General features: G+C 45.4%; 1 protein-coding gene across 5 annotated transcripts in view; it reads left to right on the top strand.

Annotated features, from left to right (window-relative positions):
- Positions 1-15,841, top strand: part of LAMB3 (laminin subunit beta 3) — a 46,962-nt gene continuing 31,121 nt past the window's right edge. Inside the window, exons 1-3 of one of the 5 annotated variants that reach the window (XM_034770564.1) lie at positions 1-84; positions 1,039-1,103; positions 1,958-2,112. In XM_034770564.1, coding sequence (XP_034626455.1) covers positions 1,055-1,103; positions 1,958-2,112 — 204 coding nt within the window. In that variant the 5' untranslated portion in view covers positions 1-84; positions 1,039-1,054. Of the gene's footprint in view, positions 205-501; positions 804-1,038; positions 1,104-1,957; positions 2,113-15,841 lie in introns of those variants that run through there. The other 4 variants (XM_034770560.1, XM_034770562.1, XM_034770561.1 and 1 more) reach the window with 4 other exon arrangements.

The raw sequence follows: 15,841 nt of genomic DNA, 5'->3' as shown, positions 1-15,841 counted from the left end.
TAAATGGGTGTGTACGTCTGAAGAGTCCTGAATCACCTCCCTTTATCATTGCCGCACCCTCGCCACAGGAACTTCCTTCCTCAGGTGAGGCTGCATTTAAAAGCAGAGAGTGAAAGGAGACAGCCCATCAGGACTCAGGTGAGAATTCATATCAGCTGCTCAATAACGGGGGAAGAGGAAAGAAAAGTCTAGCCCCTGAGCCAGGTATGTACAGCACTGCCCAGGAGACAGGGACAAGCAGTGAGCCCTGCCAGTGCTGTGTGTTACACAGGGAAAATGGCAGCACAGGGAGGGATTTCTTGTCAAGATCAGAGGGCTGGCAGGCGTTTCCTGCATGCAGCGGGAACATTGATATGATTAAGTTACACAAATGGAAAGTGTTTGTATAGTGCATGTACTTTGCTGCATTTTTTCAACTTTGCAAAACTTGTAAAAGACTTTGAACCTGAGCTGGAATAAAGCCTGAAAAAGAAAGGATAAAGGGTGGGACTGCAAACATAACTACACTGTAGGCAGGTGAAGAAGTGGCCTGGCTGGATTATATTCGTTTGTTAAAATGTGTCTACTTGCTGGGTATTTGGGACCTGATTTTCAGAGGTGCTGTACACAAACAACTCTCATTATAGTCCATGAGACTGTGGGTTCTTGGCACCTCTGAAAAAGCAAGCTGTTAGGCATGAAAGCAGAATCCTAGCAGAGTAACTTGTTCTGTTTATACCTATTGGTCACTTTAGAGAATAAAATAAAGATGCAAAGATACAGCCAGTTACTTCATCAAAGAGCTTTTTATCATTCATGAGCAGGTATTTATACTAAAAGGTTAAAAACAAAAGTGGGGGCTTGTCCATTTGTTTTAAATGTTAAATATACACTCCGGACAATCCAAAGCGCTGATTCTCTTCTCTCACTTGCGCTTGTTGAAGTCAAGGAAGTTATCTGGTCGTAAAACGGGAAGGGAGGGTGATAAAAGGATGGTGATTTGTGCTTTCGCTTGTCGTTTTCTGAACCGTTTCATTCATGCTGCAAATTCTGTCTCAGGTGAGTCCTTGGAGGCATGGAATCTCCCCCCCGGCCCATGGTATGGACATGCTTCATTCTCCTGGGTAAGCTTTACCATCCTATCTGTGCCTCTAAAGGGGCCTTGAGGAGACCCCACTTAATATCTGCCCTTGTTTAGTAGTGGTTTGCTGTGCTTTACTGAAAGTGGCCAGGATATTTGGGTGGGAGATGAGCCACGTTGTCCTTAGCTCCTGTAAAAACTGTTGTTCAGTCCAGTTGGTTGTAAACGCTGCCTACATTTCCCGCAGAGCTAATTAGTACATAGGGTGATCCATAGGGGTCCTCTGTGAGAAATGATTGTAGTCTTTCGTGAGCAGCGAGAACAGCTAGAATCTGAGATTCACGAGATGCTTCTAGGTTATGAACTATGTATTTGCTATTATTACTTGCATTGCCTTAGCACCTAGGAGCTCTGGTCATGGCCCCAGAACCCCAGGGTGCAAGATGCTGTGCAAACACAGAACGAAAAGACGGTCCTGTCCCAAAGAGTTAGCGATAACAGGTGGATACAGCTCGAGCACAAGGAGACAACGAGACTCCATTGGTCAGTATGACAGGCAGTGGTCTCGGCACATCAGCCGCCTAACCGACATCACGTTTTTTGGAGACATCTTGGCAGAGGAGAGCTCTAAGGGGGGATTGTTACTAAGGCCCAATTATTTAAAACCCATTTTCCTTATGTGCAACTCAGGAAGAAAATGAGTTTGCTTTTCACCACTTGTGCTGAGTGTTTTCATCTTGCCTTTACACTCCGCTTGGGCTCATGTAGTTCACCCATTCATTCTTCTCCCTTACCTCAGAGGATGCCAATTAGCCAGGCCAGTTACTGTCACCAGCAATGGTGATTTTGTGGCGTAGCATAGAACATTATTAAAGGCTTGTTCTTGTGTTGTTTTAGCATTGCCACTGCTCCTGGATGCACAGGGCTCCTGTTCCCACGGTGCCTGCTACCCACCTGCGGGAGACCTGCTGATAGGACGAATCCATCACTTAAAAGCCTCGTCGACATGTGGCCTTGTGAAGCCCGAGACCTACTGCACATCATATGAGGAAGTACGTTCAACTCAGATATCTGTGCCTTCACAGACATCACCTAGGGAAGCTAATTATACTCCTGTTTTCCCCTCTCTGAGCGATGCTGCTTTTTGTCTGGCTTAGGTACTTACATGGTGCCTCAGCATCTCAGAATCTTTAACGTATTAATCCTCCCAGGCAGGGCAGTGCTAATATCCCTGTTTTACAGCTGGGGAGCTGAGGCACGGGGAGACTGTGAGTTGCCCAAAGTCACACAGGGAGTCTGGCAGAACTGAGAGTTGAGCACAGGTTTCCCAAGTCCAAGGCCACTGTTCTAATCCTGCCTCTAGGTGATTGTCATTGGAAAGTTCTGAGCAGTTGACAGGTGCCGGGAAAGAACAGGGTGAAGCACAGTGCAGCTGGCACCAAGAGGCATCCTGAACTAGACAGTATTTTATTTCAGGGCACATTAAAAATGGTAGAGAGAGGCCAGTTCCCCAACCATCTGGACAAACGCTGGGATAATAAACCCAGAATAACTCTTGCTGCTAACTCTAGCTGACAGCACAGGATGTGACATTTCCCCAGTACAAGTCAGAGCTGAGTCAGACCTTTCAACCATTTAAGTCTGGTCTACACACAGTCTCTGTACTGGTATAACCATTTCAGTTTGGAGTGCGATGTTTTTACTGATATGTTCTGTACACCCTCTAGGATGGATGCAGCTATCCCAGTGAAAGGATGTCTTATATGTGTATATCTTACTCCCCTTCCTGTATGGGAACTATACCAGGATAAGTACTTTTATGTGGGTATAACTGTGTCCAAAATAGGGGCGTTGTGCCGAGTTGGCTACGCAGTATATTTGCAGCGGTACAACTTGTGTATGTAGACAAGGCCCGGTACAGTGGGTTGGATTCATATAAGGTACATTTGAACTTCTGGATTTGTTAGAACCCAAAAGCTCAAAGTGAAATTCAAAGTAGAAATTGTCCTAAGAAGCAACATTTTCAGCTTGAAACTATGGAAAACTATTGAGTTTCCTTGGGGTTTCACATGGAACTGAATCAGCTCAGACTTACTCAAAGATTGTCAGCTCTCTATCCTAGGTCATCTCAAAGATATCTCCCTAGGCTCAGCTGAAACTCAACCATGATGGGCCAAAGAACTTCACTAACCTAGCCTAAGTTTGGTTTTTTTAACAATCTCCCAAACCAAGTGAGTTACTGGTTTCTTTGTGGGGTTAATTTCCTTAGCATGGCCATTTCCTAGATCCTTGTAGTGATTTCTAATCTCAATAACTGCCACCAATGGAAGCGCAGATAGGAGCGGGTTTAGTGGAAATTGGGGTCTGTGAAAGTAGGTGTGGCTCATAAAGGAGGGATGCTTGGGAGGTAATGATGGACCTTTATTGGCCAGTATTTTGCACAGTAATTTTACAGCTCCGCTGAGTCAGATTTATACTGAAAAATGACAGGAAATGCATGGGTGTTACTTGTTAGCAACCATGTTCGTGTGTGCAAAGATCTACACACTTCTGTAGCTGTTTGAAATTATCCAACTACTTGCCATAGTTTGGACATGATAGAACCTGGATCTGAACGCCTCTTGTCTATAATCTAGCCTAATCACAGACCTGAACATTTGTATCTGGTGCAGTATCAAAAACTTTAGACAGATCTTTTTGCTGGACTGATGGGTTTTTTGTGTGTGTCCCGATACCTTTACACCGAATTGCTTTGCTGTTGTGAATGAAGCAGACTTCTTTACTTAAAAAACCCGACTGTCTGTCACCTTGACTCTTGGACAATACAAATAGTGCATTTTTTTCTGGTTTTGTCCTAGACAGGGTTTATTTTTCCCAATTCCCATTAATACACAGTGGCTGCATTGTGCACCAGTCCGGGTTATTTACTATAAATGTCATGTTCTCAGCTGTGCCATTGCTGACTGCAGACTGGTTCCACAATGTTAGGGTGAAGCCCCATACAAGCCTCCTACCCCTGTGCTCTTCTCATGGCATTTGGGGGCTGAGAGGGAACAGGAAGTATCTAAAAACTTATGTGAGATCTGACAGACCTGGAAAGTCCAGAATGAGCATCTAAGCTATGGATGCTCATCTGACCAAACCCAACTTCTATTTGACAGATGCAGGTGGGTGTCTGAGGCTCATCCTAGGTGGAGGCTCTGAGGGCCAGATAGCTGGGCAGATAGTCCCAACATGAGGCACTTGTAAAAGGGACGTTTTATTTGGGGAGGAATGGGGCAGCAGTTAGCTGTGGGCATTTCTGCCTGGACTGTATCTCTGACAATGATGTTACTGTGGAAAAGACAGCATGGGCTCATGGTGCATCTCCTCGTGTAACTGAGGCCACTGAACTAAAGTAAGCAGGGATGGGTGAGGCCTTGGGGATTCAAGGTTTTGCAAAGATTGCAAATTTGATTGTCATGAGATTTAATCCCCTGGTTTTAATAAATGAGGGGGAAATGTTCAAAGGCACAAATGAGAGTTAGGTGCCCAACTCTCATTGGCTGTCAATGGCACCTAACTGCCTTTGTGCCTTTGAAACCTCCCCCTGAATAAATAGTGTGTTCTTTTATCTAAAGAAAAGCCTGTCCTTTCCTCTCGGGAATAAGGAACTTCCGAAAGCTAAGTTAATTGGTGATCTGCATATGGTAGATATAATGGGCTTAATTTTTCACTTAAACCAGCGTAACAACATTGACTCACCTAGGGACGTGGTACTTTTTTCATTGCCTGCAGTTTTTAAGCCTTTTTGAAAGATATGCTGTAGTTCAAACAGAAGTTATGGGCTTGATGCAGAGATTATTGGGTGAGATTCTTTTCAGACTAGATAATCCTGGTGGCCATCTATGAATCTATTATTTGAATCCCTATGTTCCCTCATCCCACCTGGTTTAAAAGAGAGCAGAATCAGGCCCGCTGTACAATAATAATAATCCGAACAATACAGTTCTCTGCTGTCTGTAACTGCAGCTCAAACTGAGTCAGCCCTAGGGCCCTATTCTGTGAAGCCCTGAGTGGCCTCAGCTCCTGTGGAAATATAGAGATGGCCAGGACGCACCCAGCCCCAGGCAGGATCAAGCCCTTGGTTTGGGATAACCGAGATGGAGGTACAGTTTAAAGGAGAGTCTATCTGTTTTGTGTCTGTGATTCTGTTTCCCTGGCATCTGCACATGCTTGATCCTCATAGACTCATAGACTCATAGACTTTAAGGTCAGAAGGGACCATTATGATCATCTGGTCTGACCCCCTGCATGCTGCAGGCCATAAAACCGTCCCTACCCCTTCCCTGGACTCTGCTGTTGAAGTCCCCAATCCTGTTTTAGGTGACTTCAATTGGCAGAAACCCTCCTGCTAGAGATCCCTGCCCCATGCTGCGGAGGAAGGCGAAAAACCTCCAGAGGCTCAGCCAATCTGCCCTGGAGGAAAATTCCTTCCCGACCCCAAATATGGCGATCAGTAAGACCCCGAGCATATAGGCAAGAGTCTCCAGCCTGACCCCTGTCAGCCATTATACAATTTACCTACCATTTCTTGGTTTTCCTTGACTACTATGTTTTACCATTAAACCATTCCCTCCATAAATTTATCTAACTTAATCTTAAAACCAGACAGGTCCGTCGCCCCCACCGTTTCCTTTCCCTTACTGAACGATAGGCTCATTGTCACCTAAAATACACTCCTGATCCTCTTTCCCAACTGCAGTGACCAATGAGTGTTAGGAATTATTCAGCTTTTGCTAGAAGGACCACTCCCCAGGCACTCCTCATTCCCTAATCTTTCCCCTCTTGAAATGCCTCTAGAGTCTAAGCATCCTGAGCTAAGATGAATCTATGCAGTGAATTCCCCCCTAGTACAAAAGCTTGTTTTATTTATTCCCATTTTATTCCCTTGCACGCTCTTTAGACAACTGTGTTACGTGACTTGTTCCGTGCCAAATATTGGCAGATTTAGAGTCCATTTTGCAACCCCAGCAGTGGTCATGTAATGAGGGGTTACTCTCATTCTGTCTCCCGTGTTGCTCCCTCCCCTTCGCTGGCCTTCTGGCCGGTGTGTACTGTCTGATTTTGGTGCCAGTGTGAATTGTCCCAAAGTGCGCTCTTTTGCAATCCCAGTTGGTCTCTTGATGCTGGCGTCATCCCAAGCCCCTGGTCCACGGTCTGTTTCCAGTGCTCTGAATGTGACTCCCTCTAACCTTTATACTTCGTACCCACTGGCTGCTAGTCAGGGCCTGAAACTCAGGCATAGAGCAAAGACCAGGAGGGATGATGCCATATATAGCAAAGCAGGGTGAGAGAGGAGGGAAATCTGACAAAACAAAGAGTTCGTTGGAAAAATACTTAGAATTTGGGAGAGTTTAGTCAGCAAAGGAAGTAAAAGCGAGAGAGAATGAATTAAAACAAATCATTGTTAAGGAAAGGTTGGTGCTGCTGAAAGGAGACCAGGGCGTGATGCAGTAGCCATTGGTGTCAGCGGGAAGAATCCTATTGACTTCCTTGGGATTTGGATTAGGCCCCTATATCGTTTATTTATTTAAATATCCAGCATAGTATTTCACGGGGAGAAAGGGTGTGTTCTTGACTCGTGTTAGCTAACATGTGGTAACTAACATGAGGTAAACTCCTGGTGAAGACAGCAGTTCGTATTTTAACTTGTGTCAGCAAATCGTGGTAAAGACTAAGGGAGAGCCGAGGGTTTGCCTTGAACTGCCAACGTGTCCAAACTACAAGTTGCCTTGTCTTCACTAGGAAAAAAGGTGTGTTCTTACCGTATGTCCGCTAAAACAAAGTAAAATCCTAGTGAAGATAAGAGGTCTCTCTCTAACACCCTCTCCCCCCTCCCAACCCCACTTAGATGCCTCCCCCCTCACCTGGGACACCACTTCTATGAGTGATGCAGGGAGGGCAATGTCCATGGTGCATTCATTCCTTGGCCTGCGTGCACCGAGCCAGTTCTGATTCAAACACCTGATGGAAATTGTGGCCCCATTGAAATCCATGGGAGTTTTGTCATCGATTTCAATAGGGCCCGGATTTCACCCCTATTGATAAGGGCTCTCATCCAGCCATGTGGCTAAACACATGAATAGTCCCATTGACCTCAACAGGCTTAAGAACATCCATACTGGGTCAGACCCAAGGTCCATCTAGCCCAGTATCCTGTCTGCCGACAGTGGCCAGTGCCAGGTGCCCCAGAGTGAATGAGCAGAACAGGGAATCATCAAGTGATCCATCCTCTGTCACCCATTTCCCAGCTTCTGGCAAACAGAGGCTAGGGACACCATCCCTGCCCATCCTGGCTAATAGTCATTGATGGACCTAGCCTCCTTCAACTTACCTAGTTCTTTTTTGAACCCTCTTATAGTCTTGGCCTTCACAGCATCCTCTGGCAAAGAGTTCCACAGATTGACTCTGTGTTGTCACGGGGTTCCCTGAGGGGCCTTTCCAGCCTTGGCAACTCACTACAATAAAGCCAGGTCTCCTTCCCACCACTGTATTTTATTGTATTCTTACTACAGGTGTGTGGGTGTTTGTGTGTGGGGGCTGCTGGGTTCTCTATGTATGTTTACAGTCCCTAGCCAGCTTCCCCACTTGCTTTTGGGAAAGGGAACGGAACTAGCAGCATCTAGCCTGGCTTCCTTCAGCCTTTGATCAGGCTCCTTTCTCTGCTCTCAGCACCTCCTTCCTGTTTGCTTATATAGTCCTGGGGATGCTTCCACGCAATTAGCCCCGAGTGGTATCTGCACTCAGCTAATTGGCCTTCTGCCGACTGCCTGTTGTTCAGTCAACGCCTGGTTCATGTAATTGGGGGGGATGGGGTGGATTTGAGTGACGGGGGCTCAGTTAGCCCCTGAGTCGGCACACCCCGTTACAAGGCTTTAGATCCTTTCCCAGAGTCACATATTCCTGTGAAGACTGGCTGAGCAAAAATGGCTTGCTTGGCTCAACAGCATGGGTTGATGATATATTTGCCCTATGTCTGATGTGTCTTCAGTTCTCTCCCTTTCTGGTCATAGAACCTACATACCGTATTAAGTTCAAAATCTCAATTCCCCTCTCCCGCCCTCCCGCCCCCCCAAAACCCCTTTATTTATATTTGTTATTTGTATCTGGTGGCAGCAAGAGGCCTCAGTCAAATCAGGGCCCCATAGTGAGAGACAGTCCTTGCCCCAAAGGGCTTGCTGTCTAAAAAACGGGATGGGCAAAGTGTCACATAAAGGAAGTAGCACCTGAGGCACAGAGAGATTGTGATGTGTCTCAGGTCTGTGGTCACACAGTGAGTCAATGGCAGAGGTAGACGTTGAACTCAGACCTTTCTGACGCCCTTTCTGAGTTATAACGCAAATAGCAGGTAGGTACCTAATTCCCAGTGAATTTTAATGGGAGTTAGGTGCCTAGCTAGTTTTTTGGTTTTGTCTTTGAAAATCTCCCCCTTAATCATGAGATCACCCGTTCTTGAGAGCCTGGGGCAGTGTTGTGGGCACCTTGCTGCTTCCTTTGATATGAAAGCAGAGGCAAAGATGGTGGGGCACTGAGCTAGCGGTGCTCCTCTTGGAATCTGGAACTTTCCTGCATGGCTACAGAGTATGTTAGGCATAAAAACATAGCCTGGGTTTAGAAATAGCTGTGAGTTTGCTGTTCACTCTGTGAGTTGGTTACTGAAGCACTCCAAGTTCCTTGCACATCATTGCAAAAATCTTTTGAAATGTACACAAAGTCTGATAGAAACAAATTGTGCTTCCACATCTATGAGGTGCTGTTCGGGGTCTCAGCTTTGCATGGTGAGGCAGTTAATCTGTGAGGATTACAGGTGACCCTGCCACCCTAACTTTCTCAAGAGGTTTATCGTATGAAAGACCTTGAATATTAAAACCTTGTTTGCATAAGGTCAAGGATAGTTCCTTCATTATCTTGCTGGGCAGTCAATGCATAACAGCCACGAAGAGTGAGAAGACATCTTTATCGTAGTGAGATACGGAGTGATAACAGGACTGTGTAACATGGGCACGGCAGGTGAGGAGGTGTGAAGTGATAGATACACCTAATCCCCAAAATGCAGGGCCAGGGGACTGTAATACAGGGGAGAATCCTTGAATGACAAATGAGAGCTATACATTGGCAATCTGGTGAGGTGCTGCTGCACCTCATCCATCAGTCTTTGGTTTACTCATAGAACCCATCATGTTAGTATCTAAGCCCTGAAACATTTTGGCTACTGCCAAATAGACAGAAGAATATCAGTAAAAGGGAATGTACCAATGATTCCCAAACTGGTCATCTTATTGTTGCCATCTGATGGCTGCTGAAGTATGCAGGCTATCTGAATCGAGTGTAGATCTCAGTACAATGTCTGTATCACAGAAACCCCAATTGGCCAAGGACTGAATGGAATGTAGAAAGTACACTCCTCTGTCTAACCCCACCAGTTCACTTCCCAGAGGCCACCAAACAGCCATCTGATGGTACGATAGTCCTTGGACAACTTAGAACCAGCAACCTCATGGGGAAAGACTCAGCATCCCTTTCCCAGTCCCATGAGTCACCAAGCTTCTTTTCATTTGTGACCCAAAGCAGAATTAAACTCAGCTTTTCTCTGGGGAAAGGCTAGTTCTAAGGCATTGCTTTGTAATGCCTTGGACATAGAAGGTGTCTATATCCATAACTGCATTCTTATTTTTGTCCTTCTGACGGTAGAAGCCTAGCATTGTGGGATTGGTTTGCCAGAAAACATTGATATGGGAATCGCAGTGGCTAACCTTTTCTTCTTCTTCTTCATATTGTCTTTGCTTCAGTCCTACAAAGGATACATCTCAACCTGTATGAGTCATACAATGGGAAAACCCATTCCTATTGGTTTTCCCTGTTTTCTGTTTATGCCAACTTTAGCTGAGCTGCAGAAACGCTAACCATTACATATGCTTCTAGACAGCACAGCACCCTGCTTGATGAACAAATTACAGCAGAGTACCATATATCAGCTTAACACCCTAACAACAGACTTTTTTGTGTGTGGATAAATAGCACCGTATGGTTCCTCCAGATTGTTGTACTCGCAGATTGTAAATCATGTCTTGCTGAGGGGACTGAACTGACTCTAAGCAAGCAAAACAGGCAGGGCTGGCACAACCCATTAGGCGACCTATCTGGTTGCCTAGGGCACTAACATTTGGGGGGCGGCGACCTCGGCGGCCGGATCTTCGGCCGCCCCGGTCGTCGGCGGTATTTCGGGGGGGGGACCTTCTGGCGCCTCTGTCGGGGGCGGCATTTCAGGAGTGGGACCTTCCGCCGCCTAGGGCGGCAAAAAAGCTGGTGGCACTCCTGAAAACAGGTGCCCACACGTTTGCTTTTCAGAAAGACTAATGAACTGAGTGTCGCCTAACTAGACCCAGGCACTTCTATGAGATAGCTATCTATGAGATACCTGTCCAGCAGGTGCCCCTGGCAGCTTGCAGGGTATTTTACCTTTGATTTCAGTCATGCAATGTCTACCCGCTGACCTCCAACAGAGAGCAGGAAAGGGGTCAGAAGTTCATTAGCAGGCCTTTGGCATTGTTTAGTCAAGGATTGTCAATAGTCGCCCCATGGCAGTGAGGCAGGAGAATCAGCGGCATTTACAGATTATGGTAGAAATGAAAATTTATTGCAGTAAGAGATGAGTAATGAGCACCTTACTAGGGGCCTTTTTGGAGAGGTAGCATGACCCTGTGGTTAGGGCACTAGCCTAGGACCTGAGTTCAGGTCCCTGCTCTACCACAGACTTCCTGTGAGACCTTGGGCACAACTCTTAGCCTCTCTGTGCCTTACTTCCCAGCCCGTGATGGGCCCATGTAAATGCCTAAGGTGGATAGACAGGGGCCTCTCCCTTCAATATCTGAAACTTATTGGAAAGTATGTGAGTGTTACACACCCAGATCATGGGGTGAATACATCCTGCCACTTTAGTGTTTTGCACATGCCTTTTCAATTATATCTAGCTACTCTTTATAATCAAAGATGTGAGCCTCTAATGTTTATCATCGTTAGTGTAACTGTAGGAGCTAATCTCATTCTGATGAATAGTTACCTGTTTATTGAAACTTTTGCCTTGTTAGCATCCAGTGGCAGAGTATTCCACAGGTTAACGTTTCATGAACAGATATCTCCTTCTGCCTGTTTTAAATGTGCTTCCCTTTTAAATGGAAATGATGCCCTTGGTTAGTTTTGATACCTGCTTGAAGGGAAACTTCATGTGTGTTCTTACTTGATTTTTGTTTATTTAATCCACTCCCCTTTCATCCTTGAAACCAATGGAAAGAATCATTCCTGGGGTAAAGTGTTATTCCCCAGGAAGAAGGATATCAGGTCTGGCCTGAGGTGGTTAGAAATGTATGCACCACATGTCTGTTCTTGCTGAGAACAGGCTTCATGCTGTCCCCAGATACCCTATGGGTGTTTGCCACTAGGCATGTTTCTTGATTAGAAATGGTTATGATAAACCTCCACTGTGGAGCTGTGTGTTTACTGTGAGAAAGCAGGAAGGAAGTCATGCTAAAATATATAGAGATGATTAAGCTCCCAGGAGGAATATATAACCCATATCCTGAAAAGATTGTGCTCTTGTCCTTGAGTGACATCTGGGTAAACTGCCAAACTCTCAATATGACAATGAATCAGACCCCAAATGAAATAGGCTCAGAGCAGCGTAACACTCTTGTCACAGCAGCGGGAGCCACGGTCTCATTGGAATATTTATTTGGGGAAAGACACAGTGTAGTACCTTTAGACAACACCGAGACAAGGGTGGGTCCACTGGGAACAAGCAAAGTCGATTCCTTGATTTAAGTGGTACCTTGTACCTTGTCCAGCAGTGGAATCAGCTTATTCACAAACTATGTGGAGCACAAGAAGCAATAGTGCAAGTTTCCTGCACTATTCCAGAAAGCGTGCCTCAGCTGTGAGGCTGATGGAGAAAGACTAGGAATCAGAGGGGAATTTAGTGTCTACGTCCCATTCAGTCCCTGGCCTCTGCTTTGATTGCCAGCAAAGAACAAGAGCTCTGTGTAAGCTCAAAAGCTTGTCTCTCTCACCAACAGAAGTTGGTCCCATAAAAGATAAATTACTGGTCCCACCTTGCCAACAAAGAATCAATCACAAGCCACCTAACAGACTTCACTCAGGTTACCAGACAACAATGATTTTTGGCCAGTACTAGCTTCAGAATACAAACTACTTAGCTCAACTCTGTAGTTCCGTATGCAATAACAAAACTGTTTTCTCTTGTTCAGGTTACTAGGGAAATTCCGTAAGTAGTGAGAGTGAATGTTGCTTGGTTTCGGGTGTCATTACAGACCCCAGAGTTTGTCAGGTTTGCTGGAAAGCTTGCCAAAACCTCAGCAAATGTAAGCCTAATTTGTAACAAGCCTGGGCAGAATTATGGCTTCAGATGGAATCATGGGGCAGGTTGGTGTTTTTGCAAGGGATTGACTAAAAGCGCAGCCTGGTATCCAATTGCCCCAAACTTTGGGGTTTGGATAAAACAGGTCCCAGATCTGATTCGCCCTGGATTTTGATGTCACTTTGCTTATTTACAGATAGGGCAAAGCTGAAACCCTTTATATATTCATAGAATAATAGAACATTAGGGTTGGAAGAGATCTCAGAAGGTCATCTAATCTAACCCCCTGCTCAAAGCAGGACCAACACCAACTATATCATCCCAGCCCGGACTTTGTCAAGCCGGGCCTTAAAAACCTCTAAGGATGGAGATTCCACCACCTCCCTAGGTAACCCATTCCAGTGCTTCACCACCATCCTAGTGAAATAGTGTTTCCTAATATCCAACCTAGACCTCCCCCACTGCAACTTGAGACCATTGCTCCTTGTTCTGTCATCTGTGTTCTCCATCCTCTTTGGAACCCCCCTTCAGGTAGTTGAAGGCTGCTATCAAATCCCCCCTCACTCTTCTCTTCTGCAGCCTAAGTAACTCCAGTTCCCTCAGCCTCTCCTCATAAGTCAGGTGCCCCAGTCCCCTAATCATTTTTGTTGTCCTCCGCTGTACTTTCAGCAATTTGTTGACATCCTTTCTGTAGTTGGGGGCCCAAAACTGGACACAATACTCCAGATGTGGCCTCACCAGTGCTGAATAGAGGGGAATAATCACTTCCCTTGATCTAATGGCAATGCTCCTACTAATGCAGCCCAATATGCCGTTAGCCATCTTGGCAACAAGGGCACACTGCTGACTCATATCCAGCTTCTCGTCCACTGTAATCCCCAGGTTCTTTTCTGCAGAACTGCTGCTTAGCCAGTTGGTCCACAGCCTGTAGCAGTGCATGGGATTCTTCCATCCTAAGTGCAAGGCTCTGCACTTGTCCTTGTTGAACTTCATCAGATTTCTTTTGGTCCAATCCTCCAATTTGTCTAGGTCACTCTGGACCCTATCCCTCCCCTCCAGCGTATCTACCTCTCCCCCCAGCTTAGTGTCATCTACAAACTTGCTGAGGTTGCAATACATCCCATCCTACAGATCGTTAATGAAGATGTTGAACAAAATCGGCCCCAGGACAGATCCGTGGGGTACTCCGCTTGATACTGGCTGCCAACTAGACATGGAGCCATTGATCACTACCTGTGGAGCCCAATGATCTAGCCAGCTTTCTATCCACCTTATCCATTCACCCAGTCCATACTTTTTTAACTTGCTGGCAAGAATACTGTGGGAGACCGTATCAAAAGCTTTACTAAAGTTAAGATATATCATGTCCACTGCTTTCCCCATATCCACTGAGCCAGTTATCTTGTCATAGAAGGCGATCAGGTTGGTCAGGCATTCCTCTTCCCCCATCCCTTTTCAGACTTTGGGGCTAGATAAAATCAAACTGGGATCTAAATCACCTGTGGTTTTGCCAAACCTGACCCTGTCCTCCTTGCCTTACCTCTGGTTCTGACTTGAAATGATGTGAAATGTAACGATTTGGGTTGCGTTTCACGTTCAGCTGCCTACTTGAATCCTGGGAGCTGGAACACGGACAGCATATCGGCCAATATTTCTTCAGTGCTTTTTGTTGAAAAGCTTAGGGCGTCTATGGTTTGATGGGGTGCTTTACGGGTGTAATGAGACTATCCAGCCTGGCCTAACTTATCCATATATTTGTTGTTAATGGGGAATTAAAATACATGGACATAATATATTACGTAACCCAGCTTTATTGGCATCCCTTGTCCTGACATGACTTATTCTGGTTACTGCTATTGTTCCTGAGAGGCCTATATGTTTAAAAAAAAAAAAAAAATCCCTGCAGTCTTTCAGCTTCTCCCCAGATAAAACTCAGACTAATAACTGTTCCCATAATAGACCTCATGAAAGGCCCCAAGAGGGGAAGCTGGATTTTGGCAGCCAAACTGACATTGATGCCTCTAGAAGCTGAGTCAAAAACGTGACCCTAAAGTCAAGAGGAATCATGGGTCTCCATACTATGGCCAGAGGGGGCTGGCAGGGAAGGAAGTTTTCCCTTTTTGCTGAGAGATCAGTAATTCTAGTTTAGATTGGTTTCTGCACCAGGAAGTTCTATTTTTAGGGGCTGTAAGCCAGTATTACATTGGCAGCTAGAGCTATTTAAAATATTTCTGGTCGGTCTGTCAGCTTAAAATTCTCTAAGTGGCCTGATAACCTCTCCCCACCCCTACCCCGCAGTGCGAGGATAAGCAGCAGCTGGTTTACAAGGTCACCGGAGAATGAGACCAAAGTGGAGGTGAGCGAGGATTGCAACAGCTTAGTTTTGCCTTTGTATGAAAGAGTTACTGCTTTGGACACTCTCACAAAGCACAAAAGCATGTAAATACTTACATTCACTTAGAACATGTGCAAACCAGCCACATACACACAATCTCTGATACCCCCACACAAACTCTATGTCCTCACTTGAGTGCATACAATCTATCTACAGGTATCTAATCTCCAATCTAATGTCAGGGGCAAATTTTCCCTCGGTCTCCTTTTGTGAGCATAACTTGTGCCTGAATCTGTATGCGCCCAATTCAGTTGTTGTCGTGAATCTGAGAACCTGGTTAGAGGTGCAACTTCTCATGTTCAAACCCTCAATTCGACTTGTGCCTGCATCCACAAGCCCGGTTATGTCCTAACACCGCTTTGTGCCTAAGGTCTCATCTGTGAAATATGATATTATTATTCGCCTACCTGAAATTGCTTTTTGGGGAGGTTAAATGAATTAATGTTTATAAAGGGGTTTGCATTTCTATAACACTCTTTAGCTCAGGATTGCAAGGGATTATTACTGTTATATAGTCTAGAACCTACTTGTTATATTATAGTAGCACATAGTGGTTGTAACTAAGATCGGGGCCCCCAATGTTAGAGACTGTACATGCACAAAGCAGAAGACAGTTTCTGTCACAAAGAGCTTGCAATCTGAGTAGACAGAACAGAAAGTTAGGAAGGTGAAGTGACTTGTCCAAGATCACACGGCAGAGCTTGGAACAGAATCTTTATCTCCTTCTTCCAGTCTAATTCCCTATCCACTAGACCACATAGCGTGGGAAATGCACCCTAAATGAATCTATATTGAAAGCCATGACAGTGCAGTGAAAGAGAAGTAGACAGAAAAAGGAGGATTTTTCTGGGTAAACCTCCTTTTAATCAACAGTTCTATTGTGATATCCAGTAATTCCCTCTGTCCTGGGGAACTTTGAGACACATAGTTTCTGCTTTCAGCCCAAGTCTCTATAATTCTCTTGTGCAATGCA

The sequence above is a fragment of the Trachemys scripta genome, chromosome 4 (genome assembly GCF_013100865.1).
Source record: "Trachemys scripta elegans isolate TJP31775 chromosome 4, CAS_Tse_1.0, whole genome shotgun sequence".
NCBI lineage: Eukaryota > Metazoa > Chordata > Testudines > Emydidae > Trachemys > Trachemys scripta.
The sequence above is the reverse complement of the archived record's forward strand: the minus strand, read 5'-3'. Positions and strand labels throughout refer to the sequence as shown.